The sequence below is a fragment of the Pelodiscus sinensis genome, chromosome 25, assembly GCF_052426305.1.
Source record: "Pelodiscus sinensis isolate ZL-2025 chromosome 25, ASM5242630v1, whole genome shotgun sequence".
NCBI classification, from domain to species: domain Eukaryota; kingdom Metazoa; phylum Chordata; order Testudines; family Trionychidae; genus Pelodiscus; species Pelodiscus sinensis.
In genome coordinates this window covers 21,839,446-21,857,326 of record NC_143076.1, presented here as the reverse complement: position 1 = coordinate 21,857,326, position 17,881 = coordinate 21,839,446, and the positions used below count along the sequence as shown (strand labels likewise).

The following is a 17,881-nucleotide window of genomic DNA, read 5'->3' as shown; positions in this document are numbered from 1 at the left end:
GAAGCTGCAAACCCAAATCAGTGCTACAGAGTAGGATATGCATCCCTGATTGTCCTGCGCCAGCTTGTGATATCTGGCACGAATACAGCAGAGGAGCCACTCAGGAACCTGAGCTGGTGCCACATCCTGTGGAGGAGTATTTGCAGGGCAGTGACTATGGGAGCACCATTGCTTCAGATGCTGGACACAGGAAAAAAGTCTGACTCCTGGGAGGATCCTGTGTGACTGTGCACCTGCAGGACCACTCCCTGACCTCCCCTCTTCCCCCCACAGAATTCCTGTGCCTTCCCTGGGCTTTGCTGACTGTGCAGCTCATCACTGCCACCTGGGCCCAAGCGCCAACTGTTTGCACCTTCTGTGTGCTGGGAGCATTCTTGTTTTCTGTGCAACAGTGAGAGCCCATGTAGGACTGGGCAAGGGGGGGGTGAGGAAATAAGACAAGGGGTGAGAGAAAGATTCAGTAGGGAAGGAAGTAGACGTAGAATGGGTCATGGGGAAGTGGAGGAGGAGGAGATGGAGAAAAACAGGGGACAGGCGAATCTCAGGAGGAAGTGGGAGTCCGGCATGCAGCATCCCCTCAGCAGCTGGGGCTCCTTTAAACACTCACCTGATGAGTCCTACCTCCCTAAATCTGGACTTCTTCAACAAGCTGTCCACCCCCAGGCCCTACCCCGCTGATCCCCAACCAACTGCACCCACCCCAGCAAGACCCTCTCTCCCCAGCACCTGGACTCTCCACAGAACCACACACCCAGCCCCATCTCCCCATACCCAGACCTCCCTCTCGCTGAGCCCCAACCACTGCCATCTGGACTCCGGCAGCATCCCATGTCCCCTGCACGGAGAACTGTTCAATGAGCCCCTGTGCATCCAGATCTCCCACCGAGTCATCTGACCCAGATTGCCCCACACAGAAACCTCTCACCCCACACCTGATTCCCCCACACTTTTATCCCGCAGGCTGAGCCTGCCCCCCTCACCTGGTGTAGCTGGAGCAGAGGGTCACGGCTCTGGGATTTTTGGGGGGCAGGCCCAGCCCTTGCATTGTTTCAGGTGCAGTCTGGCTACTGAACCCCTGAACTAGGAGAGGCAGAGCTTCAGGGTGATCTCTCACCTCAACGCACCAGTGGCCTGTGCTACCCACTGCTATGCTGGAGATACATGTATTTATTGACAACATTTGCAGAATTTTAAAATACAGGTTGGATCTCTCTGATCCGGCACCCTCAAGACCTGAGTTGTCCTAGACCAGGGAGTTTGTCAGATCAAGGGAGGTCAGTGCTCCCCTGCTGGCTGCCCTGCTGCCAGCTCATCTCTCTGGGGCTCCCCAGGCTGAGGCTCCCCCGCTAAAGCTGACCTGGTTGAGGCTCTCCATCCTGCTGCCCACCCTCTGCACCAGGGGTTCCCCAGCCCTGGGTACCTGGCCCCACTGCCACCAGGGGTTTCCCAGTCAGGACTGCCTGGCCACCGCCAGCACCCGCTACCTCCAGGGGTTTCTTGGGGTTCCCCAGCCCCAGGCGGCCCAAGATACTGCTGCTGGGGGGTTTCCTGGCTGGGGCCTCTAGGCCAGCCCTTCTGCTGCCAAGGATTCCCCTTCCAGCCCTGGCTACTTGGCCACCAGGCCCCACTGCCAGAGTTCCCCAGCCGGAGCACCCAAGCTTCTTCTTGGCCCCGATACACTGGGGGTTTCGCAGTCAGGACTGCCCATCCCCTCCACAGGGAGGTCTCCGGGATTCTCCGGACACCGCCACCCCCCACTAAGGGCGCTCCACCCATATAACCACACTGATGCCAGGGGTGGAAGGGGGGAGGAAGGGTGATACCACTTGGCCCCATTGATGTGCAGTTCCCCAGCCCAGCGACTGCTGGCCCAGCTGGGATTCCACAGACCCTAAGTTCTCCAGTCTGGCTCCTGCTCCTTGGGCTCTTTGGTTCAGCAACATCCATGGCCTTGCCAGACCAGAGTCCTGAATTTGGGAAGCTTAATCTGTATTGTGCACATCATTTTAGTTTTTGGTGCAGAATTCCCTCAGGAGTGAAGTCAACTCTGCCAACAGGGAGTGGGGGTGAAATAAGTCAGACATCCTATTAGCTAGTAAATTACTGTTTCTGTGCCACCTCCTCTTCATATCCAGCCCGTACTCTTCAACCCAGACTCTATTTCCACTGTTCCTTGAGCACTCGAATGGATACCTGTGAGCCTGCCGATGATCAATGCTTTCAAGGCATACATGGAAGATTAAGAGGACTGCCAGCCCACATCAGCCCAATGTTCTTATCTAGTCAGATTTCCCATCTCAAGGTGGCCAGCACCTACTGTTCCAGAAGAAGGTTGGAAAAGCCTACTACAGACAGTTATGGATTTAACACAAAGGGACATTTTTTTTCTAATTCCTGTTAATTTCTGTTAGGTAACGGCCATTTTATGTCCTGAAAAATGAGTTCACAGCTGTGTAGTTTTAATGCCAGCAGCATAATTCAGAGTATTAACCTCCCCAAATACATTTAATGCTTTTTTATTCTTGTCATGCTCTCAGCCTCAGTAATCTCTTGTTGCAATGACTTCCACAGGCTAATTACATTGAATATGAGGGGAGCCTTACCACACTGCTACCAGCAGCGCATGCCTTCAGATTCACCATCATGGCAGGCTGGGTGCTGACAATTGAGTCCTCAATCAGGTCCTTAATGGTGGACAGATCCACTTTCCCATCATTCTTCTTCCCAGCAAACCAAAATGAAAACCAACAAAACAAATAAATAAACCACAAGCCAAGTTACTAGGACAGTTTCCTCCTTAGAAGACAATTTGATGCCCTGCTTTCTCATCAGAGCCATTAGATTGGCACCATAGGGTCATACTCAACCTATTCCTTGAGTTTATTTTGCATTCCTTCTAGACAGCATAAAAAGGGATCAATCAGCTTATGTCCAAAGTGCATCTTCTATGCCGTGTACGTGCACACAGCCATGCTGACACAATGGTTAAAAGCAACTGCTTTACAGTGAATTGCCTGCAATCGCCCCAAGAGTTGTGTTGACACCAAACCCTGACAACAGTCATTACAGAGCGTGGGAGGCAGAAGGGAGACAGCAGCTGGGTTGCTACACTCAATCAGAAAGCAGAAGACAGGGAGCAAGGTGATCAATATACAAGTCAGTCTTGTGGAATTGGAGAGATTCAATAGGACATGTCATAGAGGGGCACATCTGTGCCAGAATCCACTTCATTAAATGGAAAATATTGTGGGCTCACTTTTTTTGGGAGCACTCCTACTGTAGCAGCTGCACACTGGGAGCAATATAGAGGAGAACTCCTGCTCTGAGAGAGCAGCTAAAGCAGTAGTAGCTGCTAGCACTTTATCTACATTAGTGTTTCTACTGTCTCAGCCACAGATAGTAATGCACCAATGCTAGCTCAAGAGTGAAAAATCCCACCATTCAATCAATTAAATACAGGTAGTCCCCGACTTATGTCAGATCCGCAGTTACGAACGGGGCTGCCCCAGAGTACACGGACTGCAGGACCTCGCGGTCCTGCCGCCCGTGTACTCTGGGGCTTTCTCTGCGTCTCCCTGGTCTGCAGACCAGGAAGACGCAGAGCAAAGCCGCGGAGGGGCTTGGGCAGCCCAGGGGCGCCTGGGCTGCCCGAGCCCTCCCCTCCCCCCACGGCTTTAAGTTGCTTTAAGAGTTGCTTTAAGCCGCGGGGGGTGGGGGGGGACGGGCTCGGGCAGCGAGGCAGCCCAGGCGCGCCTGGACTGCTCCGCTGCCGGCTTCCCCGCGGCTTTGCAAAGCTGTGGGGGGGCTCGGGCAGCGAGGCAGCCCAGGCGCGCCTGGACTGCTCCACTGCCGGCTTCCCCGAGGCTTTGCAAAGCCGCGGGGGAAGCCGGCAGTGGGACAGCCCAGACGCCCCGCGGCTGTCCCGCTGCCGGCGTCCTCAGAGGCTTTGCTCCCCGTCTCCCTGGTCTGCTGGTCTCCAGCAGACCAGGGAGACTGGGAGCAAAGCCGCGGAGGACCCAGGTGGCGGGACCGCGGTGCGTCTCGGTCCGCCGCCCGTGTCTTCCTGGTCTGCTGGGGTGGGGGTGGGGGGCGCAGCTAGTACGCCCCCCCGCCCCCTCAGCAGACTAGGCTTTTCTCCGGACGCCTGTGGCAGAGCAGCTGGGGCGCTGCCGGTTGGTCCCGCAGCGCCGCTCTGGGCGCTACTGGTCCAACCCAGCAGCACCCCAGCTGCTCTGGTCCTGATTCAGCCGCTGCTGGTCAGTTTCAGCAGCGGCTGAATCAGGACGCCTGGGGCAGAGCAGATGGGGTGTTGCTGGGTTGGTCCAGTAGTGCCGAGGAGCGGCGCTACTGGAGCAACCCAACAGCACCCTAGCTGCTCTGCCCCAGGCATCCTGATTTAGCCGCTGCTGAAACTGACCAGCGCTGACTACAGGAAGCCCGAGGCAGAGTTGCTCTGCCCCGGGCTTCCTGGAATCAGCTGCTGATCAGTTTCAGCAGCAGCTGACTTGGGGACGCTTGGGGTTCTTAAGTTGATTCTGTATGTAAGTCAGAACTGGTGGTCAGTTTCAGCAGCGGCTGAATCTGGACGCCAGTTCCGACTTACATACAGATTCAACTTAAGAACAAACCTACAGTCCCCATCTTGTACGTAACCCGGGGACTGCCTGTAAAAAGATACTTATATAGACATGGCTATAGAGGTGAAAGACCTTATGGCTCCTCGCCTTTCCCAAGTTACGACCAAGTACTAGGTTCAGCTGACCATGCCTGTACCCAGCCCCTTCCTTGATCCTCCAGTTTTGCTCACTTCACGAGGATGAAGTTTTGGGACAACAGAAAGGTTCAAGTCTGGTCTGTCCTTGAATGTCCATGACACCAACAGGCCTTCATTCTTCATCTCCTCCAAACGGATCTCCACCTGGTTCAGGCCAAAAGAGGATAATTAGCAATCAACTTGTTATTAGGTGCTCTGTTCATTGATCTGGGATTAAATCACCAACAGGGCCTCATGTAACCTAGTAGGGTGAAAGGGCAAAGAGGAACATCAGAATCTGTGACAGATAGTTCATAATCAGAGTTTGCCTATGGTATAGCAGCACGACAGACAGAGTAATAAGAACAATCCCAGAAAACCTTAGTCTCAAAGATCAGCAACAGTCATCCTGTTTTCTCCCCTTTGTGTTAAGTACAGAGATTGGTAAAAAGAGAATAAGACTATATAATACATCTCATTATTTCACAGATTGAACAGAAAGCCTGGAAGAGGACACAATAAAGAACAAATTGGCTATTAATACAGGGTCTCCACTGAATTCAATCAGCCAACCATTGCCAGTTGTAAGCATGGACATTTACATAATGACAACTTTCTAATAGGAACTACATTGAGAACCAACTGGGCCATCAAATAGCCTGTAAATGGACAACTACAAGGTAGGCTGGATTTGAACCTGTAATTTCAACACAGAAGGCTGCTCTGGTGCATTCCTCAGTCCCAGTAAACCACAGTCTCACTGAGAATGCATTCCCAACAACAATGTTTTCTTCAGAAGTGCAGATGTTGGAGGTTTTCCAGAAGGTTCAAACAATCAACTCAGCAAGAAACTATTGGCAGTTATTTTTCTTTTAAATTAACTTGGGATTAAAAAGGAAAAAGTTTGGAGATACTCAATACATGAAACAATCAAAAGGGAGAAACTTAGGAGTGAGGTAAGGAACCCTGGATCAACAGTCCTAAACACACAGTTCCCCAATTATGATTTCTTTTCACATTGACAAGAAAATGCTTTGTTTGTAACACAGATAGGACACAGCACTCTTTCACATTTTGCAGGAAAGAGAGGTCTTTAACCCAGCACACTAGCATTCATTACCTGGGCCTGCAGCAGAGCTAAGGTGACTTGATAGGTATCCATGGAAACAGCAGCTGGAGACTGCTGAGTGACAGACACTGGGAACTTCACAGCATTAGCTGACAGATGGCAGTGCAACACCTAGAGAGAAAAGAGCAGACAGTCTGCAGCAGCCTCCTTGAGATAATGGGGAGCAAAGCGAAACAGAAGTCAGGGGGATGCAAATACTCATGACTGGAGAGCGCTTGTGTGACCATAGTTACCTCAAGAATTTGCTGCTTCAGTCTTTGATACACCCCTCCTGAAAGATGGCTAGGGGGCGGGAGGAGGTGAATCTCCACAGTTTTACAGGATTCCTTCTGGTTTGAACTGTAAGGACCCGATGTTGAGAGCCCAACAGCACTCACTGACAACTCAACCCTGGCAGCAGTCCCAGTCCCCCATCTACTCTTCCAGTCTTGAAGTCCCAAGTCATCTTTGTAGCATATATACCAACACTCAATGAAACAATACAGAGCACAGCATGCTTCAGAATGTCAGCACCTTACCATACTGTGGTCTGCCTGGTCTGTGCAGGTCACGTGACTTATATTCACTGCTGCTGGTAGCTGAGGATTCTCTTCAAATGTGATCTGGACAGAACTCTAGGATAAGAGAAGCTAGTTAGCCCCTAAACAAGCTCGGTGTATCTAAAAGTCATGTCAAGGAATGCATAGTGAGTGCAGAGCGGCATCCATACGAGAGGGCAAGTGGGTGACAGTAGAACAAATACGAGGAAAGCCTTCCTTTCATGACATGGAGTTGGGCTGTGGAATTCCCAGCCTGAGAGGGACTTGGGAGATTAAAGTAAAGGCCGGAGGGTTCCATTATAATAACTGTAGCTATGCCAGCGTCATGCCAAGGAGTGGCAGCTCAGATAGAAATCACTCTCTTCCACAAACGAAGCATAGGGAGAGGAACTCTTCCTTACCAATGCTTCCTAGCTCAGGGGTTTGGTTTATGAACAGCTCCTAATGCATTCAGTACAAGAGGGTTACCAAAAGGACCATATGGGTATCACTTAGGAGGTATCCATTACATACAGATCTCAGTAGGGATGGTAACTATAGCAACCCATAATATTTGAACCAAAGCATCTATGCTGCATCTTCAAAACCATTATTTCAGAATAGAGTCTGGCAACCCAGCCTCAGCAACAGAGTTACCTCACTAGTTCTCCTTGGGCCCAGAGACACTTCAGAATCCTAAAGTGTCTCACATGGCAAAGTGGCTTGCAAGAAATAGCATCAACAAGAGCATATGCTCAGTTCTTTGGTGGTGCCCCATGAGCTCACTAAAGGCAGCAGCAAAGAGTTTGGGGGGGAGGGGACGGGGACAGAGAAACAGGAAATAGACAGGAGCTGCATTCACCCCAGCAACCTTTCTGTCAAAGAATAAACAGTTTTCAAGGGGCAGAAGGCAGTGAGAATGAGACTCCCCGAGCACACAAATCACGTGAAAGAAATGTGTATCCAAGGAAGAAAGACTGCAATGGCAGAGATGATAATGTCAGATCACATGGGGCTTCGTGGCTGATGTCAAACTGCCTTCATTTGTTTTGGGGACAAATGATTTCAAGCTGAGTTTCTTTCTATCCCACAACAATTCTAGTTTAGCTGAGTATCTCCAGATTTGGAAAAGTGCAATGAAAGGCCATGATAAAGGTTTTAGTTCATGAACCCAGTTCATTTAACATAGAAGATACTCCAACCGCAAAGAAAAACTCTGCGAAATATGGAGGAATAGACAAGGGTGAGGGGGAAAAGGGCAGCTCGGCTTCGTCCTTCACCTGGCATCACTCACAGAGCTTTGCTTCTAGGTGGCAGTATGCGTGTACCTTCCCCCCACCCCCAAAAAACCCCAAACCTGCCACCTGTTTGTGGGAAGCATCCAGCCATACAAGCACAGCTGCTAGACATGCATCTGTATTTTGCAATATGCCATCAAGATGTCTGCCATCTCACTATCTTTAATGAATATCCCTAAGTTCTGCTTCCCCTCTCCCCATAGAATCAACATCGCACTATTTCAGCTCCTCAAGCTACAGCACCCCTACCTAGCTGACTGCATTTGTTTTTGTCACTCAGAAAGATACCTCACTTTGATTTCCATCAACTGCTCATAGATCTGGGGGTCAGGGAGAGAGGTGAGCTTCTCTGTGATTTTCAACTGATCCCCCTCTGGGTCTGCAAAGATGACTACAGTTCAGGAGAGGACAGAGAGAAAGCAAGATGCCTCAAGCTGCCCTTCTATTTCACAGCACAGCAGATAAAACATGGGGCATTACGGCATCACAGGAGCACACCAGGTTCAGAGGCCAGCATCCTAGAAGGGGATCACTGAGTAGAGTACAAGAACCATGTTGCAGCGATTCCTGCAGTTTCAGGGTGAAAAAGTGATTTTAGGTGCAAGCTAACTAGTCATGATGGAACCTTCAAACTCAGCAGAATCTCACCAGTTATACAGGTACCTAAGCATGAGCCAATGCTCCCAGAGATCCCATCTGCAGACCATATGTCACAACAGTCCTAGGATCTCACACAGGATCACCCCCAACTAAATCATCCCAGCCAGGGCTTTGTCAAGCTGAGACTTAAAAACCTCTAGGGATGGAGAGTCAACCACCTCTCTCCTAGGGAAATAGTTTTTCCTAATATCCAACCTAGACCTCCCCCATTGTAACATGAAACCATTGCTCCTTGTTCAGCCATCCGTCACTACCGAGAGCAGCCTTTCTCCAACCTCTTTGGAACCTCCCTTAAGGAAGTTGAAGGCTGCTATCAAATCCCCCCTCACTCTTCTCTTCTGCAGACTAAATAAGGCCAAATCCCTCAGCCTCTCCCTGTAGGTCATGTTCTCCAGACTCCTAATCATTTTGGTTGCCCTCTGCTGGACCCTCTCCAGTGCATCCACATCCTTTCTATAGCGGGGAGGCCCAGAACTAGACGCAATACTCCAGACGTGGCCTCACCAGCGCAGAATAAAGGGGAATAATAGGTTCTCTAGTTCTGCTGGAAATGCTGCTTCTAATGCACCCTAATATGCCATTGACCTTCTTGGCTACCAGGGCACACTGTTGACTCATAACCAGCTTCCCATTCACTGTAATCCCCAAGTCCTTTTCTGCTGAACTGCTGCTTAGCCAGTCAGTCCCCAGCCTGTAACAATGCTTGGGATTCTTCCGTCCCAAGTGCAGGACTCTGCACTTGTCCTTGTTGAACCTCAAATCAGATTTCTTTTAGTTCAATCCTCCAATTGGTCTAGGTCACTCTGAACCCTCTCTCTGCCCTCCAATGTATCTACCTCTCCCCCTAGCTTAGTGTCAGCTGCAAACTAAATGAGGGTGCAATCAATCTATCCCCTCATCCAGGTCATTAATAAAGATGTTGAACAAAACCAACCCTAGAACCGATCCTTGGGGCAGTCCGCTTGACACTGACCATGAACCAGACATCGAGCCATCGATCACTACCCGTTAGGCCCGACAATCTAGCCAGCTATCTATCCACCTTACAGTCCATTTATTCAATCCATACTTCCTTAACTTGCTGGCAAAAATATTGTGGGAGACTGTATCAAAAGCCTTGCTAAAGTCAAAGTATAAGGCTACGTCTACACTGGCCCCTTTTCCGAAAGGGGCATGCTAATTTTCAACTTCAGAATAGGGAAATCCGCGGGGGATTTAAATAAAGATGTCCGCCGCTTTTTTCCGGCTTGGGGAAAAGCCGGAAAAAAGCGTCTAGACTGGCCCGATCCTCCGGAATAAAGCCCTATTCCGGAGGATCTCTTATTCCTACTTTGAAGGAATCCTTCAGAATCCTAAAGTGTCTCACATGTCACTTTGAAGTAGGAATAAGAGATCCTCCGGAATAGGGCTTTATTCCGGAGGATCGGGCCACTCTAGACGCTTTTTTCCGGCTTTTCCCCAAGCCGGAAAAAAGCGGCGGACATCTTTATTTAAATCCTGCGGGGGATATTTAAATCCCCCACGGATTTCCCTATTCTGAAGTTGAAAATTAGCATGCCCCTTTCGGAAAAGGGGCCAGCGTAGACATAGCCTAACAGTCTGTGTTTGGGGAAAACCTGTGCTGCTATTTTTCTAAGTGCTCACGAGCAGGAGTCTTGTAGTGTAGCCGGAAAGAGAGCTGGTAGGAAGCAAGTAATTCACTAATTGTGTAGTAGATAGAAATTCTATCAACGACATGATTAGTTGATAAGGGAGGAAGCGTTCAGTCCCAGCTCGCGCCAGGTTCAGTCCCAGCCACCCCCGCTGTGGCTCTGCAGTTTAAATGTAGTAAGAGCTGGGCAGCCAGTAAGGGAGGGGGGGAATGCAAGTAGCTGAATAGTCTAGGTTTGTCGACAACTTGACTACTCGCTTACAGCCCTAACACAGACTTTAGAAGAAGGCTGCCTCCCTGCTGATCCCCCTCAGAGCCAAGGCACTAACTGGAGAAGCAGAACTGCAAGTTGAAAGCCACAGGAGACATGGGTTTCCTGCCCCAAGCAGGGAGCAGCTTGACAAAGTCCCCAGACCAAGAGGAAGAGCAGGGAAGTAGGGATGCAAAATAACGTTTAAAAAGTTAACCAACTGAACGTTACGTTTAACTGGGATCCCAAGAGCTGCTTGGGCCGGGCTAGATCCGCTGCACCCTAACCCAGTTAACTGGTTAACCTTTTACATCCGTACTGGGAAGACCCATATACCTAAAGCAAAGAGGGAAGTCACTTTTAGGCGTATTTCTACTGGTATCTTATAAGCATAAAACCAGTGCTGAAAACATCAAAATATATATTTCCCCTGATGAAAGACTGTACCTTCTCTTTCACCCTTTGGTTATAACATATGACAGGCTGCACAATCGCATCAGGAACCCACAACACAGCAACTGAATAGATATCCACACTGGGCACTTGCACCCTTTGTGATGCAGTGTCCAAATCCCCAGCAAGGCAGTTAATGAGCAGGAGCACACTGCTTTTAATTAAGGCTGTTAAACTTTACAAAATGCATTTAATCATCTCTGCTGGAGCACTGCTGGGTTAAATATATTTTTAACATTCCTTACCTAGTAACACTTCCGATTAAATCAAAGAATGTTCAGTCATGCTGCTTGTTCAGTTTTTGTGTCTCTTTCAGCTTGGACAAGGCAAACAAGAGTCCTTGCCAGTGGTTGTGCACTGTTTGGTGTAGTTATGCAATGTTTAGTTTGACAAAAAAAAAAAAAAAAAACACAAACAAACCACACACCAGGAAATATTTACTCAACACACTTGCAGTGGAGTTTTTTTTTTTTTTGTAAATAATCTCATTAAAATGTTTCTATTCAACTTAGCATTTGTGAAAGACTTCATAACCCTAAATTGTGATGGAAATGTCATCATCATCTTGTGTGGTTATGCTGAAAGATACCTATATGGGCTGAACTTTGATCATATTCCTTATTTTACAGCATTGCTTTCTTTTTTATTCCATTCTGCATCTTGGCCAGGTTAAACCCTACTTCAGCTACATAAACTGTAGAAGGTAGGCAGTACTGAGCCTGGTATCCTTATTCAGCTAACCCAGGGGTGGGCAATAATTTTTGCCCAGGGGCCACTTCAAAAATTTCTGAAGTAGCCCTGAGCCACCCTGGAAGGGGCAGGGCCTAAATGAGAAGAGGTGGAGCTACCCCACCCTCAGTCCATGATTGGTCTGGGGGTGGGGGAGCCCCTTTGCCCCCCCTTTCCACTAGGCACCCGTGCCCTTGAAGAGTCTTGGCATGCTCCCCCACCCCCAAGCCAATCAGGGCCTAGGGGCAGAAGAGCACTGGAAGCCTCCTCCCACCCTGCGAGGAGCACGTGGCTCTTTGAAGTGCCACAGGCTCCTCACAGGGTTGGGGCAGGGAGAAGAAAGCTTCATGCAGTTCCCCCGCCCCCAGGCCTTGATTGGCCTGGGGGTGGGGGGAGCGTGCAAAGCCTCCTCCGCTCTCCCCTCTGCCCTGAGAACAGTGCTTCAAAGCACCACATGCTCCTGGCAGGGTGGAAGGTGGCTTTGTGCGCTCCCCCGCCCCTAACTGGCCTGGGGGGCGGAGAAGCAGCAAGGCCTCCGCGAGCCAGATCCACCGGGCTGGATCCGGCCCGCAGAGGCCCTTTTGCCCACCCCTGAGCTAACCCCTACTGTCTGGGTAACAAAGTCATTGTAATTGCTTCCTGTAACATTTCCTTCATGAAAAGAGATGCCACATTTGAGCAGCCTTGATATACTGCACATAAATAACATGTTCAGATACACACACAGTTTATAGTCAGCCTATCAGAAGACTGTCTTTTTGGGAACACTGAATTTCTGTTTCACACTTTGTATCTTAAAAAAAAACAACCTACAGTAATGAGAGATGACAATATGCAAGTGTTTCTTCCTGTGCCATGCAGGATTTGCTACACTGAATGTTACTAACTTGCCTTCCCCCAAGATCTGTTTTGTATGTGACAGCAGGTTAATCACCAGAGAACTATACTGAGGCAACTGAATTAATACTAGAATGAGAGGCAAGTTACTTGCTTTATGCTAGGAGAGATAATTATGGAAACACGTGAGTTTAGGCCTTAAACCTCCACTAACGAGGCTGCACTTCCACAATGCATGGTTATCATTTCAAATGCAATCAGCAACAACATGGGGCTTTCTGCTTGTATATAACAACATTCCTTCCATCCCCCAAAATACACAAATTTTATTTTCATCTTCCCCTGGCACTGAGGCAGCGAAATCCTAAATGTGACAGAGATAAATTTGTCAATCTCCTTTTTTGTTGTGAACCTGACTGCAAACTAGCAGTCATGGACTTTTATCTCAGCCTTTTAGAAACCTGCAGCAATCTCTTAATGCTCAAAGAAGCTGATGGCATTCAAATCCACATACAGAAAGGTAGCTGAAACAAAAAACAGGACTATGTAGCACTTTAAAAACTAACAAGATGGAAAGTCTAAGAACCTTTCTACTACAGATGGCAACCTCAATTACAGGCAGTCCCCGGGTTACGTACAAGATAGGGACTGTAGGTTTGTTCTTAAGTTGAATCTGTATGTAAGTCGGAACTGGCATCCAGATTCAGCCGCTGCTGAAACTGACCACCAGTTCTGACTTACATACAGATTCAACTTAAGAACCCCAGGCTTCCCCAAGTCAGCTGCTGCTGAAACTGATCAGCGCTGATTCCAGGAAGCTTGGGGCAGAGCAACTCTGCCTCGGGCTTCCTGTAGTCAGCGCTGGTCGGTTTCAGCAGTGGCTGACTTGGGGACGCCTGGGGCAGAGCAGCTGGGGTGCTGCTGGGTTGCTCCAGTAGGGCCGCTCCTCGGCGCTACTGGACCAGCCCAGCAGCACCCCAGCTGCTCTGCCCCAGGCGTCCTGATTCAGCCACTGCTGAAACTGACCAGCAGCGGCTGAATCAGGACCTGGGGCAGAGCAGCTGGGGTGCTGCCGGGTTGGTCCAGTAGTGCCCAGAGCAGCACTGCAGAACCAATCGGCAGCGCCCCAGCTGCTCTGCTCCAGGGACCAAAACAAAAGCCTGGTCTGCTGGGGAGGGGGCACACTAGCCGCGCCCCCCCCCCCAGCAGACCAGGGACACCGGGAGCAGAGCCGCAGCGGCAGCGGGGTGCCGCGCCTCTGAGGCTTTGCTCTGGCAAAGTCTCAGAGGCGCGGGACCCCCCCGCGGCTGCCGCTTCAGTCCGGGTGCCTGTGGTCTGCTGGGGACGGTCCCCAGCAGACCACAGGCACCGGGACTGAAGCGGCAGCCGCGGTGGGTTCCCGCGCTTCTGAGGCTTTGCTCTGGCAAAGCCTCAGAAGCGCGGGAACCCGCCCGTTGCCCCTGGTCTGCTGGAGACGGTCTCCAGCAGACCAGGGGCACCAGAGCAGCTTACGAACGGGGCTCTCTCGCCCCGGAGCTCGCAGGTAGCAATCCGCCACCTCGACCTCCGGGGCGAGAAAGCCCCGTTCGTAAGTGCGGATCCAACATAAGTCGGATCCGCGTAAGTCGGGGACTGCCTGTACTGGACCCACTGTATTCTCTTTGGGTGCAAGAAGGAAATTTTCACCTGGAAAGCACTGTGGGATATTACATTTGTTTCCACAAGGGATCAGTGAGAAAAATTCTCTTTTTGGAAATTCAGTACTAAAACTAACGATAATGCAACAACTAAAAGTGAACATTGCTTAGGAAATTCAGAAGTTAAGGGTTCTGTGGAAGCCTTCTAGTGGCAATGTCAAAAACATTAACATTACCTACAACGGGGCGGGGAACCTCAGGCCCGGGGACCAGATATGGCCCCAGCTAGCCTGGATCTGGCCCCTAATATTCAGACACACCCCTCCCCCCAGCACTGGGGAGCTCATGCTGCTGCTCCAGTCCCCTCTCTGCTTCGTCATGGAGCTGGAGCACACAGAATCTACCAGCCTGGGCTCCACTAGGCTCTGGTGTGTGAGAGGAATGCAGAGAATCTCTTTCCTTCTCAGTCAGGGGCCATGATTTTTTGTTTTAGGGGTTTTTTTTGCTTCTCACCTGTGTGAGCCCCCAACTGATTTTTCTGTGGTTCAGCAGCCCCCAACCCAAAGAGGTTCCCCATGCCTGACTTAGAACATAAGAACAGCTATACTGTCCAAAGGTCCATCTAGCCCAGTGACTTATCTGCTGACAGTAGCCAATGCCAGGTGCTCCAGAGGGAATGAACAGAACAGGTAATCAACAACTGATCCATCTCTTGTTGCCCATTCCCAGCTTCTAACAAAAGAGTTGGGGCTAGAAAAATTAGCTTTACAAAACTTACTGTTAAATGGGAATCCTGGGGTTTTTAGAACAAAAATGGTTTGTTCATATTCAAGCGTTCTTAAGTCTTGCAATGTTTACAAGTGTATCATTGTAGTATTAGGCTAGTGCACAAAACCCAGAAAACTAATGTTTCTACTCTATTATTGTTCCAGCTGAGCAAACATATGCTCAGTTTTAGTCATTATGAATATTAGTAGGAACGTGACTGGTGTACATTATTTTAGCCTGACTTGTCCTGCTACATTTAACAAATTGCATATTATAGTACAAAAAAAAAAAATATGCATGCACACAAGTGATCAAATGCCCCACAAGGAGCAGACCTGGCACAACATGGAGATAATCAGAAAGTTCTTTCCTGTCTCTAATTTCCTTTACAGTGATGGTAGGGGCTTTACTTTCCATTTCTGGCTTCAGTGCATTTAAATTCTCCATATTAACACTGCATGATTAAGGAGAAGCCAAGACCCCAACTCTCAATGCCCCAATTTACCACTACAGGAGGCCATAAGAATAATAGAATACTAGGACTGGAAGGGACCTTGAGAGGTCATTGAGTCCAGTCCCCTGCCCTCATGGCAGGACCAAATACTGTCTAGACCATCCCTGATAGACATTTCTCTAACCTACTCTTAAATATCTCCAGAGATGGGGATTCCACAACCTCCCTGGGCAATTTATCCCAGTGTCTGACCACCCTGACAGGTAGGAACTTTTTCCTAATGTCCAACCTAAACCTCCGTTGCTGCAGTTTAAGCCCATTGCTTCTTGTTCTATCCTCAGAGGCCACGATGAACAAGTTTTCTCCCTCCTCCTTATGACACCCTTTTAGATACCTGAAAACTGCTATCATGTCCCCTCTCAGTCTTCTCTTTTCTAAACTAAACAAACCCAATTCTTTCAGCCTTCCCTCATAGGTCATGTTCTCTAGACCTTTAATCATTTTTGTTGCTCTTTTCTGGACCCTCTCTAATTTCTCTGATTCTTTCTTGAAATGCGGTGCCCAGAACTGGACACAATACTCCAACTGAGGCCTAACTAGCACAGAGTAAAGCACCTGTTAATGCATCCCAGAATCATGTTTTCTTTTTTTGCAACAGTATCACACTGCTGACTCATATTCAGCTTGCGATCCACTATAACCCCTAGATCCCTTTCTGCCGTACTCCTTTCTAGACAGTCACTTCCTATTCTGTATGTGTGAAACTGATTGTTCCTTCCTAAGTGGAGCACTTTGCATTTGTCTTTATTAAACTTCATCCTGTTTACCTCAGACCATTTCTCCAATTTGTCCAGCTCATTTTTAATGATGACCCTATCCTCCAGATTAGTCACAACCCGTCCCAGCTTGATATCATCTGCAAACTTAATAAGCGTACTTTCTATGCCAGTATCTTAATCGTTGAAGATATTGAAGAGAGCCAGTCCCAAAACAGACCCTTGCAGAACCCCACTTGTTATACCTTTCCATCAGGATTGTGAACCATTAATAACTACTTTCTGAGTATGGTTATCCAGCCAGTTATGCACCCACCTTATAGTAGCCCCATCTAAGATGTATGTGCCTAGTTTATTGATAAGAATATCAATTGAGACCGTATCAAACGCCTTACTAAAGTCTAGGTATACCACATCCACCACTTCTCCTTTATCCACAGCCATACTGGTCAGACTAAAGGGCCATCTTGCCCAGTATCCTGTCTGCTGACAGTGGCCACTGCCAGGTACCCGAGGGGGTGGACCAAAGACAATGATCAAGCGATATGTCTCCTGCCATCCATCTCCAGACTTTGACAGAGACCAGAGACACCATTCCTTACCCCCTGGCTAAAAGCCTTTTATGGACCTAACCTCCATGAATTTATCTAGTTCTTTTTTAAACTCTGTTCTAGTCCTAGCCTTCACAGCCTCCTCTGGCAAGGAGTTCCACAGGTTGCCTGTGCACTGTGTAAAGAAGAACTTTCTTTTATTAGTTTTAAACCTGCTGCCCATTCTGACAGTGGCCAATGCCAGGTGCCACAGAGGAAGTGAACAGAACAAGGAATCATCAAGTGATCCCTCCCTCATGGCCCACTCCCAGCTTCTGGCAGAGGTCCATCCCCTCTGTTAATTCAAAGGCTATCTGGGCAGAAGTCAGGGACATCCACAGCAAATTCTGTTCTCTGGAGCACTTTAGCGTTAACCCGAGGAGGGAGGAAAGCCTCTCCCTTTCATTACACTTGCAGCCGTATAGCCAACCCTGTTTTGTTCTCTCCGCTGCTGGAGGAGGAAAATCATGGGCTTTAACTATCAGAGGCTATTCAAGTGACATTTCTGCGAGGGGCCCAAAAACCCAGCCCTCTCAACACTGCCACCCTAATCGCGCTGGACTGACTCCCGCATGCCCAGCCCCGGCCCAGCGCGCCCTACCTCTTACCCCGTGCCTGCAGGCCTGCTCGTTGAGGGCTCGCACCCAAGCTCGCTGCCAGTTCTCTCGGAAGGATCTGAAGGCAAAGAGGGAAGCAAGAAGGCCCCTGGCCCCCGCTACCTCCTGCTCCGGGGCCCCGTCCGAGGCCAGCCGCAGCCTCAGTAAGGACTTCCAGACTCCTGCTTCCCTTAGAGCCCCCCTCGGGCTCTCCGACTTCCCTCGGCCGCTCCACACGCCCCGGGAATACTGCAGCAGCCAGGCCGAGACGGTGAGCAGGGAGGCAGCGAAGAGCAGAACCAGAGCCGCCCAGCCCAGCTCCTGCTCCATGGCGCTCTGCTCAGCAGCTTCGGGGAGGATTTCACGGGAGTCCGGGGGGCATGATCGGGGGAGGGGAGCCGCCCAGAGCCTCAGCCCGAGCTTCGGCGGCGACTCCCGGGAGAGACACTGATTCCCGGGGGAGGGAAGGGCACTCCCGAGGGTCGCGGCTCCCGGTCTTCCCCCAGCTGCTCCGCTCGCTACATTGTATCTGGGCTGCGTGCGCAGAGCTGGGGCGCCCCGCCTCCTGCTGGCTCCTGCAGGGCGCCGCGCCGCGCCGCGCCGCCGCCTCTAAAGGCAGAGAGGGAGCCTCGCCTGCGCGCTCCCACCCTGAGCCCACAGCGCCCCGAGGCGGCGATCGCACGGGGGAGGCCGCGGGATAAGAGAAAGAACGCTCCGTGCAACACTTGTAGAAAGTCCGAGCCTTCCAAGACATGTTCTGCAGCCCATGTAACATGCTATTG

At 50.0% G+C, this 17,881-nt stretch overlaps 1 protein-coding gene across 3 annotated transcripts in view; it reads right to left on the bottom strand.

Annotated features, from left to right (window-relative positions):
* Positions 1-17,675, bottom strand: part of C2CD2L (C2CD2 like) — a 47,760-nt gene extending 30,085 nt beyond the window's left edge. Inside the window, exons 1-5 of one of the 3 annotated variants that reach the window (XM_006119718.5) lie at positions 17,112-17,675; positions 6,401-6,496; positions 5,874-5,993; positions 4,808-4,918; positions 2,604-2,720 (exon numbers count right to left, since the gene is read on the bottom strand). In XM_006119718.5, coding sequence (XP_006119780.2) covers positions 2,604-2,720; positions 4,808-4,918; positions 5,874-5,993; positions 6,401-6,496; positions 17,112-17,429 — 762 coding nt within the window. In that variant the 5' untranslated portion in view covers positions 17,430-17,675. Of the gene's footprint in view, positions 1-2,603; positions 2,721-4,807; positions 4,919-5,873; positions 5,994-6,400; positions 6,497-17,104 lie in introns of all 3 variants that reach the window. The other 2 variants (XM_006119719.5, XM_089773392.1) reach the window with 2 other exon arrangements.
* Between the last annotated feature and the right edge of the window lie 206 nt (positions 17,676-17,881).